The sequence below is a fragment of the Papio anubis genome, chromosome 16 (assembly GCF_008728515.1).
Source record: "Papio anubis isolate 15944 chromosome 16, Panubis1.0, whole genome shotgun sequence".
Lineage (NCBI taxonomy): Eukaryota > Metazoa > Chordata > Mammalia > Primates > Cercopithecidae > Papio > Papio anubis.
In genome coordinates, this window is record NC_044991.1 from 58,211,934 (window position 1) to 58,232,795 (window position 20,862).

At 43.5% G+C, this 20,862-nt stretch overlaps 1 protein-coding gene across 1 annotated transcript; it reads right to left on the minus strand.

Moving 5' to 3' along the window:
- Window positions 1–15,645: 15,645 nt before the first annotated feature.
- DEFB132 (defensin beta 132) lies at window positions 15,646–20,606 on the minus strand. The gene is made up of 2 exons (XM_003904918.4): window positions 18,904–20,606; window positions 15,646–17,666 (listed from the first exon to the last, which is right to left on the minus strand). Exons 1-2 carry the CDS (start codon window positions 18,959–18,961, stop codon window positions 17,437–17,439), a joined length of 288 nt encoding a protein of 95 aa, XP_003904967.1. The 5' UTR covers window positions 18,962–20,606; the 3' UTR covers window positions 15,646–17,436.
- Between the last annotated feature and the right edge of the window lie 256 nt (window positions 20,607–20,862).

A 20,862-nucleotide genomic window follows, 5' to 3' on the forward strand; every position in this document is an offset into this window, starting at 1 on the left:
TGGCATAATCTCTGCTCACTGCAACTTCCGCTCCCTGGGTTCAAGTGATTCTCCTGCCTCAGCCCCCCTATTAGCTGGGATTACAGGCGCCTATCACCACTCCCAGCTAATTTTTGTATTTTAGTAGAGACGGGGTTTCACCATGTTGGCTAGGTTGGTCTCCAACTCCTGATCTCAGGTGATCCACCCGTCTTGGCCTCCCAAAGTGCTGGGATTACAGGTGTTAGCCACCGCGCCCGGCCCAAAATTTATCATTTTAACCATGATAAGTGTACAATTCAGTCACGTTAAGTACATACACAGTGTAGCGTAACCACTACCACTATCTATTTCCAGAAAGTTTTCATCATCCTAAACAGAGATTTTGCACTCATTAAATAATAACTTCCCATTTCCTCCTCCTGCTCCCAGCCCCTTGGTAACTTATTTTTTCGTTTATTTTGAGACAGGGCCTCATTCCGGTCATCCAGGCTAGAGTGCGGTGTCATCCTCACAGCTTACTGCAGCCTCAACTTCCCAGGCTCAGGTGATCCTCCCACCTCAGTCTCATGAGTAGCTGGGACTACAGGCAGGTGCCGTCATGCCCTGCTATTTTTTTTGTAGTTTTAGTAGAGATGGCGTTTCGCCATGTTCCCCAGCCTGGTCTCGAACTCCAGGACTCAAGGGACCCACCTGTCTTGGCCTCCCAAAATGCTGGGAATACAGGTGTGAGCTATCATGCCTGGCCAGTACTTTCTTCTTCTTTTTTAAAATTTCTTAAAATTTTTATTAATCACTTACAAGTAACAAAAACCCAGTATGTATTAACACATAAATAACATTTTTGACAAATAGCTATTTTTATTTTTTTCACATATTAAAACCCACTAAAAATAACCATTTTTCTAACCAACAACAACAAAAATCATTAGTGAGAAGAGTACTGCTGCTTTACATTTCTCCAAATCTCTTCAATGTCAGACAACAGACGAAAGCTGGATTCTCATCTGCTTTTGCATTCAGCCTATTACAATATCACACCAGATAGCCTCTTGAAAACTCCTCTGCACACTCATGAAAAAATGAGAGTGAAAAAGATAAACGATGGTCGGGCATGGTGGCTCACACCTGTAATCCCAGTACTTTTTGAGGCTGAGGTGGGCAGATCACTTGAGCTCAGGAGTTCCAGACCAGCCTGGCCAACATGGTGAAACCCCGTCTCCACTAAAAATACAAAAATTAGCCAGGTGTGGTGGCGGGTGCCTGTAATCCCAGCTACTCAGGAAGCTGAGGTAGGAGAATTGCTTGAACCTGTGAGGCGGAGGCTGCAGTGAGCTGAGATCGTGCCACTGCACTCTAGTCTGGGCAACAGAGCAAGACTCCTTCTCAAATAAAAAAAAAAGAAAAACAATAAAAGATGAAATGATGTCTTAGTGTTATAAAAATAGCTTTGACCTAGAATACCCTTGAAAAGCTCTTGAGGGCCCCAGACCACACTTTGAGAACTGCTCTAGACGAATCTCTTCATTTTACATATAAGGACTATGGACCTCAGAGAGAGTAAGTGAGAAATTCAACATCACACAGCCTGTTAATAGTAGGATACAGACATTAGATGGTTTGTCTCACTTCTCTTGGTTTAGGTTCTCAATTGAAAACCTGGGAAATATACCCTAATGACCTGTCCTATTCCCTGTAAGTTGCAAAGATTGTCACAATATATTACCCTCCCCACCATTTCTTTAATAAAAGAGGTAATCAACAAACTTGGTAAATTTTACAACAGGCATACTGTGTTTGAATCTAAACTACAATATTTGAATTTGGGTCTGTATTTGAACAGAAATACTAAGGCAAATTCGACTGCATCCTACTCCATGCAAGCTAGTAATGACAAACTGTACAGTACATATCATAGGTAAATATGGAAAGCAAATTACCCATAATATCAGTATTTATCATATATTCTGTGTCTGGAATACAATTCAATAACATATTTCAGAAAAATTTTCTCAAGTACTAGCTGAAAGGGTGGTGGGTACATTAAGAGACTGCAAATAAATTGGCAATCACAGGAACTTTTTTAAGATAAAATGGAGTTGTTCTGAAATGTAGATATTTTTCATTCCTTAACCAGACCTTATTTTTGTCTTTTTAAAGAAAATCGAGAAATCTTCTCAGCCACCTAGAGATGATTTCCTTTGTATCCCACCAGATGGTTCAACTCTTCTACAAATGGATCAAAGCCTTGTTCTTTTAAACAACATAGTCCCCAGAAAAGCTGGTCCAGAGGAGGAAATTCTTCCCAAGGAACCCACTCCCAACTTTCATCTTTTTCAGAGTCTATATTCTTTCGTTCTGAATCATGAGTCACATCCACTTCTCCTTTCATTAATATAGTAACAGAATGGTAATTCTCCTTCTCAATGAAAGAATTCACAACTGAGGCAAAGCAAACATTTTTCAGGTGAAGAGCTGCTTTTTCCCAGGTTTCCCTTTGAGCACATTCTTCTCAGGTCTCACAGAATTCCAGATGACCTCCAGGGAGTTGGAAACTGCCGACTCCAACCGAGCCTTTCCTCTTCCCGAGGAGGACGCAACACGGATGCTTGCAGCTGGTCACCACGACTCTGACTCCGGGCACGGCTCCCACAGCTCTGTGCTGGCCGTCATAGTGCGTGGAAGCCCGGCCAGTAATTTCTATTCTGCTTTCTGTCTCTGTGAATTTGCCAATACTAAGTACCTCATATAAGTAAAATTATACAAATTTCCCTTTTTGTGTGTGGCTTATTTCACTTGAAATGATGTTTTAAAGTCTCATCTATGTTGTAGCATGTTATCAGAATTTCATTCTTTTTTATGGCTGAATAATATTCCATTGCATAAATATACCACATTCTGGTTACCCATTTATCTGTTGATGTACATTTGGGTTATTTCCACCTTTTGGCTACTGTGAATAATGCTGCTACGAACACTGGTGTACAATATCTGTTTGAGTCCCTGCTTTCAATTCTTTTGGACATATATCTAGGAGCAAAACTGCTGGATCATATAATTCTGTTTAAATCTTTGAGGAACCAACAAGCCGTTTTCCACAGTGGCTACACTGTTTTACATTCCCACAAGCAATGCATGAGGGTTGCAGTTTCTCCATATCCTCCCCCATATCCTCATCAATACATCTTTTCTCTTTTTTCTGGTTTTTTTTTTTTTTTTTTTTTTTTTTTTTTTTTTTTTTTTTGGGGGGGGGAGTCTTGCTCTGTTACCCAGGCTGCAGTGCAGTGGCGCGATCTTGACTGACTGCAACCTTCGCCTCCTGGGTTCAAGCGATTCTCGTGGCTCAGCCTCCCGAGTAGCTGGGACTACAGGTGCTTGCCACTACACCTGGCTGAATTTTTGTTTTTTTAAATGTATTTTTGGTAGAGACAGGGTTTCACCATGTTGGCCAGGCTGGTCTTGAACTCCTGACCTCAAGTAATCCGCCCACCTTGGCCTCCCAAAGTGCAGGGATTACAGGCGTGAGCCACCGCGCCCAGCCTGCCCCCAAACATTTAAAAGCCCTCTGGTCTTGTGGGTTTGTGTAAAGCTCTTTAGCAGGGAGTCATTATCCCAGATTGGTCTGCTTGTTTTCTCTTACTGTCTTTGCCTAGGTGGTGTTGCATCCTTTGGGAATTCTGCTTTTCTGCTGCACAGAAGAGGTGCTAAAAAGAAAGGATGGGTGGGCAGTCAAGCATACAGTCAAAAGCTAAGTGCAGAAACTAAAGCTTAAATTTATAATGATCTGACCCACCTGTGTCACTATATTAGGCAGCAGGGTTGTAAGACAGTTGTGCCTGGACACTACTTGTTTTATTTATTTAATTAATTAATTAATTTATTTATTTTTGAGACGGAGTCTTGCTCTGTCACCCAGGCTGGAGTGCAGTGGCCGGATCTCAGCTCACTGCAAGCTCCTCTTCTCGGGTTCACGCCATTCTCCTGCCTCAGCCTCCCGAGTAGCTGGGACTACAGGCACCCGCCACTTCGCCCGGCTAGTTTTTTGTATTTTTTAGTAGAGACGGGGTTTCACCGTGTTAGCCAGGATGGTCTCGATCTCCTGACCTCATGATCCGCCCGTCTCGGCCTCCCAAAGTGCTGGGATTACAGGCTTGAGCCACCGCGCCCGGCCATACTTGTTTTAATTGAATGTCTTTGTGCTGGCATGTGGTGAGTGCCATTCTCCATTGCAAGCAATATCGGACAAACCTAGATTGGTTGGGGAAAGCCCCTGTATGCTCTAACGGCTGCAGTTGTCCCTGAGGGTCATCGGGAGGGCAAGTCCAACAGGCAGAAGATCCTGTGAGGGAAGGGGGCGTGCACAGGGAGCTTGTGAGGCAGGGTCTCTTTGAGCTAAAGTCCAAGTTAGGATTCCAGATAATGGTGAGGGTTCCAGGCAATGCCGTCTCATGTGGACTCTTCTGGAGAGGTTGTGTCATCTCAGGTGAAATCCTATGCAGAGGCGACACCATCTTAGGTGTGAAGGTGGACACATCCCAAATCTCAGTTATTTGGATCTGATTGGACCCAGGGACAGAGAAAATAACGGGAATCAGTCTTTTTTTTTTTTTTTTTGGAGATGGAGTCTCGCTCTGTCGCCCAGGCTGGAGTGCAGTGGCCAGATCTCAGCTCACTGCAAGCTCCGCCTCCCGGGTTTACGCCATTCTCCTGCCTCAGCCTCCCAAGTAGCTGAGACTACAGATGCCTGCCAACTCGCCTGGCTAGTTTTTTGTATTTTTTAGTAGAGACGGGGTTTCACTGTGTTAGCCAGGATGGTCTCGATCTCCTGACCTCGTGATCCGCCCGTCTCAGCCTCCCAAAGTGCTGGGATTACAGGCTTGAGCCATCGCGCCCGGCGGGAATCAGTCTTTTTAAGGACACTGAGGCACAGAACCTTGTTATATAGAGAGTCACAGACTCGGGCACAATGCAGTGCATTAATGGCTTTCTCATTAGTCCGGGAGGTTACTGTTTTAAGGAGCTCTATTTTTTAGACAGGGTCTCACTCTGTCACCCAGGCTGGAATGCAGTGGTGTGATCACGGCTCAGTGTAGCATTGAACTCCCAGGCTCAAGTGATCCTCCCACCTCAGCTGGAGTAGCTGGAGCTACAGGCACATGCCACCACGCCTACCTAATTTTTTTATTTTTTGTAGAGACAGGGTTTCACCATGTTGCCCAAGCTGGTTTTGAACTCCTGGGCTCAAGTGATCCTCCTGCCTTGGCCTCCCAGAGTACTGGGATTATAGGCATGAGCCACGGTGCCTCGCCCTAAGGAGCTCTTGTATGGGGAATCTCAGGCATTGCACTCAAGCTTGTCGGGTGATCTAGTGTGTGTGAGAGGAGCTCATCTATCTGGTAGAATTGGTTCTAGAAGGGGCCAGTCCTGATGTCTCTGTCTCTCTTTTTTTTGTGACAGAGTCTTGCTCTTTTGCCCAGGCTGGAGTGTGGTGATGCAATAATAGCCTACTGCAGCCTTGACTTCCTGGGCTCAAGTGATCCTCCCACCTCAGCATCCAAAGTAGCTGGGACTATAGGCATATGCCACCATACCCAGCTAACTTTTTAAAACAATTTTAAAACAAATTTTAAAATAATTTTTTTGTAGAGACAGGTTCCCACTATGTTACCCAGGCTGGTCTGAAACTCCTGGGTTCAAGTGATCCTCCTGCCTCGGCCTCCCAAAGTGCTGGGATTATAGGTGGGAGCCACTGTGCCTGGCCAAGACCTGATGTCAGTGAGGGCAAAAGATGAACCAGTGGACTTGGGGTTTGGATGGGAGTGTCTTAATTTCCACCTAAGAGCTCTCTGTGGGTACCCAGTTCAGGAACCAAATGAGCATCAACAAAGGCAAGCATGGCAAAAAGGCCATGCGGCCGGGCGCAGTGGTTCACGCCTGTAATCCCAGCAGTCACGCCTGTTAATCCCAGCACTTTGGGAGGCCAAGGTGGGTGGATCACCTGAGGTCAGGAGTTTGAGACCAGCCTCGCCAACATGGTGAAACTCTGTCTCTACTACAAATACAAAAATTAGCTGGGCATGGTGGCATGCGCCAGTAATCCCAGACACTCAGGAGGCTGAGGCAGGAGAATCACTTGAACCTGGGAGGCAGAGGTTGCAGTGAGCCGAGATTGCACCATTGCACTCCAACCTGGGAGACAAGAGAGAAACTCTGTCTCAACAACAATGACAACAAAAAAAGGCTATGCAATGACATTTCACAATCTTGGCCATTATGGCAGAACCCCCGTTTCCCCACCATTGTCAGGTTCAGAGGAAGGGGGCAAAGGGCACAAGGAGTTGCCCATGGGTTAACAGGAGTGTAGACCAGGGTGACACCACTTTGTGGAGAGGGTCCAACGTCATATTATTTAAGGATGTTTCTCATGTGTGTCAGTTTTAAGTTACTCTGCCCCTTAATCACTGTCACTATCTACACCCTATTGTTTGTTAGGCAGGGGTACAATTACCTCTACCTCTTGTAAAAGCTCATCATGGACCGGGCGCGGTGGCTCACGCCTGTAATCCCAGCACTTTGGGAGGCCGAGGCGGGTGGATCACGAGGTCAGGAGATCAAGACCAACCTGGCCAACATGGTGAAACCTCGTCTCTACTAAAAATACAAAAATTAGCTGGGCATGGTGGCATCCACCTGTAATCTCAGCTATTTGGGAGACTGAGGCAGGAGAATTGCTTGAACCCAGGGGGTGGAGGTTGCAGTGAGCCCAGATCGTGCCACTGCACTCCAGCCTGGGTGACAGAGCAAGACTCTGTCTCAAAAAAACAAACAAACAGGCAAAAGCTCATCATTATTATCAGCTCTGTGTTGCCCCGTGTACTAATGAAATTCAGGCAAAGATTCTGGCTAGGCAAATTAGGATCACTGGGATTCTAAATCAGCATGCTTGGGGCCATAGGAGTGTGTATGTGTTGAGGGGCCAGGGTCAGGGGTGCTCTAATGTCTGTCTTCAGTTCATCTACCATTCTTTTTTTTTTTTTTTTTTTGAGATGGAGTTTCACTCTTGTCGCCCAAGCTGGAGTGCAATGGCGCGACCTCGGTTACTGCAACCTACGCCTCCCGGGTTCAAGCAATTCTCCTGCCTCAGTCTCCCGAGTAGCTGGGATTACAGGCGCCCGCCATAATGCCCCGCTAATTTTTGCATTTTAGTAGAGATGGGGTTTCACCATGTTGGCCAGGCTGGTCTTGAACTCCTGACCTCAGGTGATCCACCCGCCTCAGCCTCCCAAAGTGCTGGGATTACAGGCATGAGCCACCGCGCCGCCGGTCTATCATTCTTTACTGGAGTACCGGAGGGCAGCAGGAGTGAGAAAGAAGAGGTTTATGGGAACCCGGAGGTTGAGGGAGAAATCAGCACTGGGTATCACCTTTAATGGGAAGGACAGGCAACTGGGGCATCTGCAGAGGACTTAATAAGCTGTAGAGGTACTATTTAGATGACCAGACATTATTATTATTTTTAATCTATCTTTTATTTTTATAGGTTTACGGGGTACAAGTGCATATATTGCATAGTGGTGGAGCGGGCTTCTAGTGCCCCATTACCCGAATAGTGAATGTTGCATATAATAGGTAATTTTTGAATCCCCGCCCCCCCCTTGCCCTCCCATCGTTTGTGGCCTCCAATGTCTATTATTCCAATCGATACCACACATTATTGTTATTACTATTACTATTATTTTTTGGTGAGATGGAGTCTCACTCTGCCGCCCAGGCTGGAGTGCAGTGGTGCGATCTCCGCTCACTGCGAGCTCCGCCTCCCGGGTTCACTCCAATCTCCTGTCTCAGTCTCCCGAGTAGCTGGGACTATAGGCGCCCGCCACCACGCCCGGCTAATTTTTTGTTTTTGTATTTTTAGTAGAGACGGGGTTTCACCGTGTTAGCCAGGATGGTCTCGATCTCCCGACCTCGTGATCGGCCCTCCTCGGCCTCCCAAAGTGCTGGCATTACAGGCATGAGCCACCGCGCCCGGCCACCACACATTATTTTTTAATTTTAGCAGGAGTTGATTGAAAACCCTATTCTGGGGCTCAGTGAGTCTGACTAATTGGGTAAATGGACGTTCCATGGAATTTCCTGTTCCCTAAGGCCCACGTCTGTGTGTCTTGTGAAGTGTGAGTCTTGACCTGGATCTCCTGTGTCTGGGACACCAGTAGACATTGGGAAGGCTTTGGCAAGGCCCTGAACAGTGGGGTCCGACCCCTCCAGTCTGGTGTACCTGCGTTTAGCCTACGTGTGCGACCGCCAAGGCGCGGGTATACCGAGTACTGCCGGCAGATGGCGGTAAAGACTGACGCAAATCAATCAGCTAACGGCTTCAAGGGCCGGCTGTAGGGCGTGGGGGAGCGGTGTGGAATGCATCCTGGTTGTAAGTCGCCAAGGGCGCATTTTATTGCAGAATTTGCAATTGGAGAAGACCATTTTGGCCCTTAGTGTGCCGAAAGAGAGAGAGGCCTTTGTTCTGCGAGCCTTGCTGGTGCCCGGTCCCTGCCTACACGAGCTGGCTTTGAGCCCCCTCTCCCGGCGTTCATCTTCTGTCCCCATTTCTATTCCCTCCAGCCTTCCTTCTTCGCGCCAGCCAAGCTTATTTCCTGCTCAGCCTTTGCAGGGCCGGTGGGTCACCGGCTTTGCATGTTGTCCTCAAGGTCTTCACGTGGCTGGCTCATCATGCAATCAGCTCTTTTCCTTTCTTAAAGAGGTCTTGCCTGACCACCATTTCTAACGAGGTTCTTCCTCCCTATCACTTTCCATCTATCACTCTGTTTTATTTTCTTTGTAGCTATGATCACTACCTGATTTTACACATTCATTTTTTTAATGTTTATTACACATTCTGCTAGGTGAAATAAGTCAAACACAGAAAGACAAATACTTCATGTTCTCACTTATATATGGAATCTAAAATAATTGAACTGTGGTCAGAAACCACCAGGGATCATGGCAGATGGGAGGCAGGACTAGACTGCAGTTCCCACTCAGATGGACAGAGCAGCGTGTGGAGGCTCGCATCATGAAGTTTTGCTTCGGAAGGACTGCAGGAACGCATTAGGAAAGCCAAGAGAACCCACAGACCCTCTGAAGGAAACGGATTGCTCCTTGAGGAGGGCTGCCAGAGGCCCAGAGAGGCCACAGGGAGAAGGAAACCTCCAGCTGAACTTTGTAACAATTTGAACTGATCAAGAAGCCTCCTGGCCAGAACCCAGAAAAGAACGTATTTGTCCTAATGCTCTCCCTCCCCTTGCCCCCACAGCCGAACTTTATGCATTTTAACATGTTCATTAGATTCACCGAATCACTTAGCCTTTTGGAACTCCCTTGAATTACACTTTTAAAGTCACTTTCCCCTTTCTCAAGCCCCCTGCAACCGTTGATCTGTTTCATTCTTTTGCATATGGATATACAGTTTTCCCGACACCATTTATTGAAGAGATTGTCCTTTCTCCTTTGCATACACTTGACACCTTTGTTTAAAACCAATTGGCTGTAGATGTGTGGGTTCATTTCTGGGCTTTCTATTCTGTTCAATTGCTCAATGTATCTATTTTTATGCCAGTACTATGCTGTTTTAAATACTGTTGCTTTGTAGTATAATTTGAAATCAGGTAGTGTGATGGCTCCAGCTTTGTTCTTTTTGCTTATGTTTACCTTGGCTATTTGGGGTTTTTGGAGGCTCCAGATGAATTTTAGGATTTTTTTTTATATCTATGAAAAATAACATTGGAATTTTGACAGGTGTTGCATTGAATCTGTGTATTGTTTTGGGTAATATGAACATTTTAACAATATTAAGCCTTCCAATTCAAGAACACAGGGTATCTTTCCATTTGTTTGTGTCTTCTTCAATTTTTTTTATTAATGTTTTATAGTTTTCAGTGTACAGGTCTTTTACCTCCTTGGTTAAATTTATTCCTAAGGATTTTATTATTCTGGTAGCTATTATAAATGGAACTATTCTATTGATTCCATTTTTGGAAAGCTCATTATTAGTGTAGATAAGCATTACTGACTTTCATATATTGATTTTGTATCCTGAAACTTTATTGAATTTATCAGTTCTAACAGTTTTTTGGTGGAATCTTTAGGGTTTTCTACATAAAAGATTGTGTCATCAGCAGTGATATTTTCAATTCTTTATTTTCTATTTGGATGCCTTTTCTTTTTCTTGTTTTATTGCTCTGGCAAGGACTTCCAATACTATGTTGAATAGAAGCAGTGAGAGTGGGCATCCTTGTTTTTTTCTAGATCTTAGAGAAAAGGGCAGACCTCAAAATTTTATCCAGACACTGCCTCTAGGAATAAAGACATTTTCTAGCTTCCCTTAAATCTAGTGTGGCCGTGTGACTAAGTTCTGGCCAGTGGTATGCACAAAGATGCCATATGCAATTTTTAGGAAGGTTTCCCTTTTTAAAATTAATTTATTTTTGAGATGGAGTCTCCCTCTGTTGACCAGGCTGGTGTGCAGCAGTGGGATCATGGCTCACTGCAGCTTTGACCTCCTGGACTCAAAGGATCCACATCAGCCCCCCGAATAGCTGGAACTACAGGTGCACGCTACCATGCCCAGCTAAGTTTTGTATTTTTTGTAGAAACAAAGTCTCATTATGTTGCCCAGGCTGGTCTTGAACTCCTGAGCTCAAGTGATCCTCCTGCCTTGGCCTCCAAAACTGCTGGGATTACAGACATGAGCCACTGTGCCTGGACTAGGGGAGGTCTCTTAAAAGGAGTGTGATGAGAACCTCTTTGTCATCTTCCATTCCTTCTGTTGTTTGAAGCAAAATTTGTAAGGTGCCAGTTCATGAAATCAAAACATATTTTAGCTGGAAATCTGTATTAGTTTGCCATTGCTGCATAACAAATTACCACAAATTTAGCAACTTAAAACATTACCTATTTGTTAACTCAGAAGTCTGGGCAAGCTCAGGTGAGTTCTATACTCAGGGTATCATGAATTTGAAAACAAAGTGTCAGCAGGCTGAGTTCTTATCTGAGGCCTCTGGATAAGAATCAGCTTCCAAGCTCATTCAGGTTGTTGACAGAATTCAGTTCCTTGCAGGTGTAGAATTGAAGACCTCACTTCCTTGCTGGCTGCCACCTGGGGGCTGCTTTCAGTTTCTAGGGGCCATCCACGTTCTTCATCACAGGCCCCTGCATCTTCAAGTCACTATACCATTTTTATTTATTTATTTATTTATTGAGATGGAGTCTTGCTCTGTTGCCCAGGCTGGAGTGCAGTGGCATGATCTCAGCTCATTGCAACCTCTGCCTCTCAGGTTCAAGCAACTTCCGGCTATTTTTGGGTATTTTTAGTAGAGATGGAATTTCACCATGTTGGCCAAGCTAGTCTCGAACTCCTGACCTTAAGTGATCCAACCACCTTGGCCTCCCAAAGTGCTAGAATTACAGGCGTGAGCCACTGCGCCCAGCACCAGTAGACCATTTTCAATATTCAGTTGAAATATTCAATTTCATAATAACATTTTAGCATTAGTGGTTAAAATCTGCCTTGAAGTAGATTAACAGTACAACCTCTTAAGATATTTTCCCTTTTCCTCCTCCTTTTCCTCCTTCTCTCCTTTCAAAGGCCAAGAACACAATCAGTGTACAGTCATCCTTCAAATAAGATTTAAAATTATTTTTCTTCTTTTTCTTTGCAGGGAAAAAAACTAGCAAAGAAACAAGAATAAACTAAGCACACAAATATTAAAAAGTTATTGAGGCTGGGCGTGGTGGCTCACGCCTGTAATCCTAGCACTTTGGGAGGCTGAGGCGGGCAGATAATGAGGTCAGGAGTTCGAGACCAGCCTGGCCAACATGGTGAAACCCCATCTCTACTAAAAATACAAAAAATAGGTGGGCATGATGGCCGGTGCCTGTAATCCCAGCTACTCGAGAGGCAGGAGAATCGTCTGAATCTGGGAGTTGGAAGTTGCAGTGAGCTGAGATCGTGCCATTGCACTCCAGCCTGGGCGACAGGGCAAGACTCCATCTCAAAAAAAAAAAAAAAAGTTACTGAGATTGAGCATACTTAAAGCTCGATTTTCATCTTTTCAAGCATCACATGCTGGTCACAGTAACTGTTTCAGTCGGCTTTAATGCTGTTCCTTGTAGAAAAATGAAAAGACAGGAAAAGAGAAGGAAAGAATCCTTAAGTCTTTTCATAGGAGAATTGCTTATCTAAATTAACACAGAAGTTTAAGTTATAGCTCTTGATAATTTATATTTTAATATTTTATATTAATATTTTATTTTATAAGAGCCATGTTTGTATAAATTAAAAGTTCTCTATTATCTTCATATACTGAATAAGTTTGCCCCACCAAATGATATTTTTGTGATTGTATCTTTTACTTTTTGATTTCTAAAATTAACATACAGTAAAAACGACAACATTTGGGTGTACGAGTTTTCACCACCAGCATGATCAGGGTGCAATTCTATCACCTCCTCAAATTCCCCTGGTCTCCTGGACCACCACAGAGAGGAATTCTTTTATATTCTGCCTAGGAAATCAAAGGTTGGCTGACAGGCCAGTTGCAGCTGAGGGTAGAGGGAGCAGCCATCTTGCAGTCCAACAAGGTGTTCTTTCAATCCTTGCATGTTAGCATCAACAGGCTTTCATTATACATTAAAAGCATATTTATTTTACACAATAAATAAATAAATAAAACGATAAGGAGAAACAGTTTCATTGATACATGAAATTTAGGTAAATTGCTTCCTAGAGACACAATCCCCAAATCATTGGTGGTGCTGTCAGTGGTAAACCATTAAAAGATGCAACACGACCCCTGGGAAAGAGAGATGCTATACCTCGTTTCTACCCCTTCATCCACACTGAAGGGAGGGAGACAGAACTGAGAAGAGTCCTACTGCCATTCATGGCACCCAGGCTGTAGGTGCCAAGGGACACCTACAGGCCAGTGCCAAGTTGCCCTCAGCCCCACTTCGGCTTCCCTTCTATGCTCATCAGCACCCAAAGTCTGTAGGGGTCTGAGGTGGCAGAGGGCTGGTATGTCAGCACTGCCCCAAGTGTGCGCGCACCCAGCAGGCTGTGACAGCACCTGGGCTTGGCCTCGACTTTGCTCCAAGATTAGAGCCGGCACTGACAGCAAGGAGATGCCAGGCTGTGGGAGCAGGCACTTCTAAGCCTGTGAGGGCAATGGGGACTTCCCTGACCCTCAAGAGTGTAGAGATGCCTGGTTCCACAGCCGTGGTTTGGGCACCTGCAGCTACACCCAAAAGGGCAGGGCTCCTGCCTGCTCCCAGCACCTGCAAGAGCACAGGGAGGCCCGGCTTCACAACTGCAACCTGGGTGTCTGCATTTGAACCTGGCGAGCTCCTGCCCCACCAACTTGGAAGGTGTGGGGCTGTCATTGTCCCCAGCTCCGTAGCTCTGTGGAATGTACAGTCCCAGCTGCACCTCCCTGCTGCAGCTAGCGTGATGGCAGTGTCCACTCCAGATGGGCCGCCACTGCCATCACTGGCTACTTGGGAGGCTGAGGCATGAGAATCTCACACACACACACACACACGCACACGCACACACACACACCCCAGCTCCCCAACTGGTATCTTACTAGTTTGAGTGCTCCCTAAGTCTACTGCCTCTGAGCCCAGCACAGCACTAGGAGTTGCCTAGGAATTGCGGTTCTTGTGGCCCATACAGCCTTTCAAGTTTATTTAGGACCCCAGGGCTCTTTAGCTCATGGTGGTGAGGCTTGCTGAAACTGAAGTTCCAACCTCTGGGATGGGTGATTTCCGTCTGGCTAGGGATGATCTAAATGATCCCTTTCTAGGGACCTGCTGAGTTCTGCCTGGTGTTAGTAGCACTGAGTTCCAATGTCAAATCCCACAATCACTGTGCTCTTCCTCCTGCAAGTACACATATTCTCCCTCCACACCACACAACTGTTGCCTGAGGATTGGGGAGAGGTGGTGTCAGCAATTCAGGACTGTCTTTCCTACCTTCTCAGTGCCTCTTTTAGTGATATGAAGTTAAAACTAGGTACTATGATCATTCACCTCATTTTTTTATTCTTATGAAGGCGCTTTTTTTGTGTAGATAGTTGTCAAACTTGGTGTTCTAATGGGGAGCACGAAAGCATGACCAGTGGAGGCTTCTATTCAGCCATCTTACACTACCACCTCTTCACTACTTTAAACTATGCTGCTATGAGTGTGCTGTGTATACATTTATCTTTTTGATATGAACTCTAATTATTTCCCCAGAATATATCTGTAAAAGTAGAGTCTCTGAGCCAGAGAACATGAACATTTTTAAGGATTTTGAAAGGTGTATAGATCAATGTCTTCCAGAATTGACATATTTTGTTACAAACAGGAGCATCTGATGATAAGACTTATTTCTATTTATGCCTTGTCAAACTTGGGTTTGTTAATTCTCTGACAATCTGATAGGTAAAAAACAAGATCTCATTGTAGTTTTAATCTGCATTTATTTGATCACAAGTCAGACAGATTTTTTCCCATTTTTGGGCCGTTTTTGGAGTTAAAAAGCTAGTTCATGTCACTTTCATTTTTGAATAGGGGTTTCATGTTTTCCCTGTTGCTTCATACTAACTTGTTATATTTTATTGGTATCAATACTTCATCACATGTCTCAGTGTGTCATATATCTTTAAACTATTTATGATACTTTAATTTTTCTGTTTCACTGTGAGATTTATTTATTTTATTAAAATAATAGCTTTTTTTGAAGTTTAAATTGATATACAATAAACTGAACACATTTAAAGTTTACCATTTGGTAATTTTTTGACTTCCGTACATCCCCGTTAAGCCATTACCACAATCAAGATTATGAATGTATCCTGACTGATCACCCCTCAAAGTGTCCTCAGGTCCCTTTACATTCTTTCAGCCCTGTCCATGCACCTTTCACATCCCCGGACAATCAGTGATTTGCTTTCTGTCGTTAGATTCTTACTTTCTATTTTAAATCATTTTATGTAATTTTAAAAGAATTTAAAGAACTATGTAAACAGAATCATACAGAATATACTTTTTTGGTAACTAGTTATTAAAAATGCAAATTGAAAGCATAATAAAATACCACTACACATCTATTAGAATGATGAAAATGCAAAAGACTGACTCAATCACATGCTGGTGAGGATGAGGAACAGCAGGAACTTTCACACACTGCTGATGGGCACATCCACTGGCACAACCATTTTGGAAAGCAATTTTGTATTTCCTTAAAAAGCTAAACATTCTCAAGCCTGTAATCTCAGCACTTTGGGAGGCCAAGGTGGGCGGATCATCTGAGGTCGGGAGTTCCAGACCAGCCTGACCAACATGGAGAAACCCTGTCTCTACCCAAAATACAAAAATTAGCCGGGTGTGGTGGTGCATGCCTGTAATCCCAGCTACTCCGGAGGCTGAGGCAGGAGAATCACTTGAACCCGGGAGGCGAGGGTTGCAGTGAGCTGAGATTGTGCCATTGCACTCCAGCCCGGGCCTCAAGAGCGAAACTCCATCTCAAAAAAAAAAAAAAAAAAAAAAAGCTAAACATTCTCCTACCATATGATTCAGACATTCCAATCCTAGGGAACCTTAGGGAAATGAAAGCATACATCCATACAAAGATTTGTACATAAATGTTCATAGAAGCTTTATTTGTAATAGCCATAAACTGGGAACAACCCAAATGTCCATCAACAAATCAGTGTATAAATAAATACTATTCATATAACAGAAGAGTATTTATAAACAAAAAGGAACGAACTCCTGCAATACCCAGTAAGATGGATGAATTTCAAAATGATACCTTTTGACATACACAGGAACTTAATATTTAATGCCACCTAATCAATTTAATCTTACATGAGTTCTGCCTCTATTGTTATATTTATAAGAATTTCCTTGCTCTTAAATTGAATATTTGACCACACAATCTTTTAATACTTTGCTTTTACACTGTCATTTTAAAACTATCTAGAATTAATTTTGGTCTAAGATATAAGTTAGGGAATAGGCATTAACATCTTTTCTTATCTGGTTTGCTAGTTTTTAGGACTGCTTTTAATTATTTAGGCCTGAGTGTTTTGGTTTGTTCTTCTCAAATAGAAGTTAGTACCTGTCAAATAAATATTATATAAAACAAATGGGCATCAAACTGTAAGAGGAAATTTATGCATAATTCTGCTTTCCAACCAAACAAAAAAGTCATAATTTTAATGATTTTTGTATCATATAAGGAGACAATTTTGACAACTACAGCATAAATGCAATTTTGAATAATGTTATTATGTTCCATTATTCTATAAGCATTCTACTTGTTTGTATTTATAGATGGCATTAGTATATAATATTTCACCATTTAGATTTTTTCATTTTCTCAGCATTTTAAATAATATTATACGGAAAAACCTTTGTGCCCATAACTTTTTACTTCTCTTGGATAATTTATGATGAACCAATTTCCAAAAGTAATGTTTAGTGGATTAAACAAGTAGAGTTCTGCTTCTCTGTGCTTATTTCTGCACAGCTTCCCAGGAGGATTATGCTAATTTTACACCATAGGTAGGTACGTTTGAGTCACCAGCATCATGCTTTCCTTGCTTTCGGGGTGTACTACCAATGGCGGCTATGTATTCTGTCTGCTTTGTTACTCAAACGAATAAATAAATACCTCACAAGTCAGTCTACGTAGCTGGGCAAACCTAGACTTTTAGCTCCTTTCTCTTCCTCCTTATACTCCATGGCAGCACTGCTCAGATTTCCTTTCAAGAGAACTTGCTTCAGGGGGATAGTTGGTGGACAGCCTCAAGCTGTCATACTTCCAGACCAATGGTAGCAGTCACCCCATGTTCTCCAGGGGCTGCTCTTAGCCAAAGACTGAACCCCTGGGATATGAGAACCTGGCTATTCCTGCCCTGTGTGAGCTCCCCTGAGGGGCAAGCCTTGCTTTGGGCCTCCCCATCTGTTTGGCTGAGACTTTCTTAGCGCTACAGTCTCAGTCTCCTTCTATTCAGTCCTCCTCTATCCCTCTCTCCTTTGATACGTATTAGGTCAGCACTGCAGTCTGAAGGTTCTCCCTGCCTGTGGTTGTTCTCTCTCGCCTTTGTCCGTCAGAGGTGTGTTCTCCCAGTCAATCTTTTGCATGTCCAATTCTGTCTTGGCATTTTTCATTTGGAGGACCCAAACTGACAGATCCCCTGTGGACGAGTCTACATGATGATTGTTCTCATAAGATAGATACAAACTCCAAATTAGTTATTAGATGAATGACAGAATGGTAGAAGACAGAAGTTCTGGGGTTGGCTATAGATAGCTGCCCCATAAGGAGGAGACCTGGCTAGTTCTCAACAATGTAGGAGGAACCGGAACTGTGGAAATGATATTTCTTTGAGTTGGTGGGGGTGATAGGAGGGGTTATTATGGCGTTACGGTCGTTTGTTGCTTCTTGTTTTTCCTTTGTGTGTTTCTGCTCCTTGATGGCCAGTGGTTCCCGACGAGCTGCGGTAGGTCAGGCTGAGGCAGGAAGGAGTAGCTGATGCAGCATTTTCTGAAAGGGCTGCACATGAACAATGCTGTCTCCCCCCGGTGGCAATGTGTCCTGCAGTATCCCGGGGTGTCACTCACACATTTTGACCCACCCCCACTGGCTGTATGGGAGAGGACAAGACAGAGAGGTCGTGGTTAGAAGCAGCACAGGACTGCTCACCTGTCAGCGCCAGATGGGAGTGTTTGGCTTTCTGTTCTGAGATATATCCTTAGGATGTTGTGCAAATGAGACTCGGGAAACCCAGTGAGGAGGAGACAGAATTTTCCTGGATTGATGGCCTTGGGGAACTCTGTCTGAGGAGCTCTTCTTCTTTACCAGTATCTGCATCTTTGAAGCTTTTTGCTAAATTTGATCCTGCAGAATAGGATGTAGGGGTGAAAACAGGGGTGGGGAGCCAGGTCTTCATGGTCAGGGAGGAGCTTGGATACTCAAAAGGGAGAAATGGGGGCTATTCTCACTCACCCCACAGGCTCCCTTTTAAGGTGTTTCTGCCATACTTGTTTTCATAGACTCTAAAACTGTCAATATCAGTCAACCTGGGGCAAAGTGGGAGGAGTCAAATCATTCTCCAAAACCATTAAAAAGAAAATAATGGTTGCTAGTGACAGGGCATTTTTGCATTCACACAGTGCTGGGCACCATTTCACCCTCTGGTAAAATCTGTTTACCTCAGTGCTCTGTGTCTGCCGTTGGCTCACAGCAGGGGCCTCTTCGAGCACCCTCAGGCCTCTCTAGCTTTCTTCACATCCATTGCCTGGCCCTCCTCTGATCTCTCTCTCTTCCTGCTCTCTGTGTGTCTCTCTGTCTCTTTCTGACCCTGCATTATCTCCTAGCCCCAGGGTTTGAGCTGAACCCATTGCTTACCATCCTGTGGGAACTAGCCCTGTAAGAGGTCTACTTCCATCCCCCACCTGCCAGCTTTCTGTTGAGCATAGGGCTGGGAACCTCAATCTTTTCCTTCTAGGCTCAATACCTCCTTTGAGCTCCAACCCAGGGCTGATTTCAGTGGATGCACATGGTGATGACAGAAGCCTTCAGTGTGTCTTGGGAGGTTAGATAAAAGGAGCTCACATAAATTGAAAGAAGATATTTTGGTTCAGGTTGAGGGTGACTATCATTTTAGAATAGAAAACAAATTTTTATAAAGGTTATATAGGGTGGTGTTTGGGTGTGGGATATCAAGGCTAGTGGTGGTTGTTAGGAGATCTCTATCTTAGACTGGAACTAGTGGGGTGAGCCCTGCCTCCACCCAACCTGGCTCATCTAGCACCAGAGCAACCAGATCTGCTAGTGTTCCTTGTTCCCAGTTCTCCCTTCCTCCTGTTTATCCAGTTTACCTGGGATCACTTGGGTCAGGAATCCAAGGGCTGCCAAGACCAGGAGCAGGAACTTCATGGCTGAAGGGGTGACTTGGGGAGCTGGTGGTGGTTTAGTGGAGTTGGGTCCCTCTGTAATGTGCCTGGAGCTACTGCCTTTATAGGATTCTCATGACGCCAGGATACTGGGCAGTGAACCAAGGGAGACTTTTCTGTTACCCAGAGCAGTCAGATTAGATCAGAATGTCTACTGGACTGGAGCCTGGATTGATTTATTGAGCGCCTGTGTTCTAGACTGTTAGGAGGGGGAGAGGTAGAGCAAAGAGTGCATCGGTTCCCAGCATTCATCTCTAAAACGATGCATTCCAGCCAGTGTTGGTGAGATGTAGGGAAACTAGCATTCTCTTGGCATTGTTGCTGGGAGTGTTAATTGGTAGAGTTTTTCTTTTTAGCACAATTTGGCAATATACATCAGAAGCCTTAAAATGTGCCTATTTTTTTACTCAGAAACTTTGCACCTTGGGCTTTTGTTTAATGGGAATAATTGAACAAGTACATAAAGAGGTTTATCTCAACATTACAGTAACAGAAAACCAAAAGCCACCTAAATGGTGATAAAACATGGATCTAATCTAATACAGAAAATATAGGATATAATAGAGCAGTATGCAGTTATTAAAAATGATGAAAAAGTATAAAAATGTAGGCTACAAGATATACATCTAGAATAACTTAATCTTTGATAAAGAAACATCTATGTACCAACGTATGTAAGTATATATGTACATAGTATGTATGTGTATCTATCTATCTATCTATCATCTCTCTCTCTCTCTCTCTGTCTCTATTATCTATTTGTCTAAAATGTCTGAGTTTGGAGAGAATGATTGTGTGTACTTTCACCATTAGAAAAAAAAGATAGTTTATAGAAAAACTACTTATTGTTTGAGTTTTAATATGAATACTCTTACCCCTAAATTTTTGCTTTCTTCCCCTAGAGTTTAAGGTTTCTGGAGGTTAGAGACTTTGCCATCTCCATATTCTTCTCAAGAAATATTTTGTGTTTTCCTCCCCACAATGGCGTCCTTTGGAGTGTGTTTCCCATCAAGACAGTTCTTTTGTGTTCCAGCTCACGTTTCCAGAATCCTTTCTCGGATGTGGTGCCTGTCGTATAAGGGAATAATCTCAGGAGTCCTGGTTTGGGTCAACTGAGTAGAGCAACTCTAGCTTCTCACGTTTTCCTGGTCTAAAAAACCTGGTTTGATAGCAGGCACAAAACAAAACAAAACAAAACAAAACAAAAGATCCGGGACTTGGTAAGAATATGTCCCAAGACTTTAGCAGTCTTTACAGTCGCTCAGATTTGTAAAAATATCTTAAAATCTGTAATTTTTCCAATTAAGTTATGTAAATTATAATCCTAAAATATATACAACCCCCTTTGTGCCTTTGGTAAACCTATAACCCCAGAAGCAAAGGCTTTTGTGTTTCTGCGCATAGTCTTCAATGAGTTAATTGTCTTTTTACCCTTCACGTGTTATGCAATGATGACATTTATTTTCTCCTTGTTTCCATACAGCATGCACAGTCCATTGGATGTCATAAATATAAGTCACTCCAATTTCCTCAACCTATTAAAAAATCTTTTCATTTAAAAATAATTTAAAACATACTGGTTGCAAAATACAATTTGTACAATACCCTTTCCCCAGCTCCCCTGAGATTTGTCTATTGTTGACATTTTGTCTTTCTTGCTTTAGCATTTGCCCCCCCCCGTATCTATAGAGATATATATATATCTATATTAGTCTCTGTATATATCTTTGTATATTTTCTTTTTTGAATCTATTAAGCATAAGTTATATGTTCATTGCCTTATATTATCGTGGCCTTTTACTCCCAAATAGTTCAGTGTGTATTTCCTAAGAATAGGGATATTCTTCTATATGACAGTACAGTTATTAGCTCCATAAGTTTAAA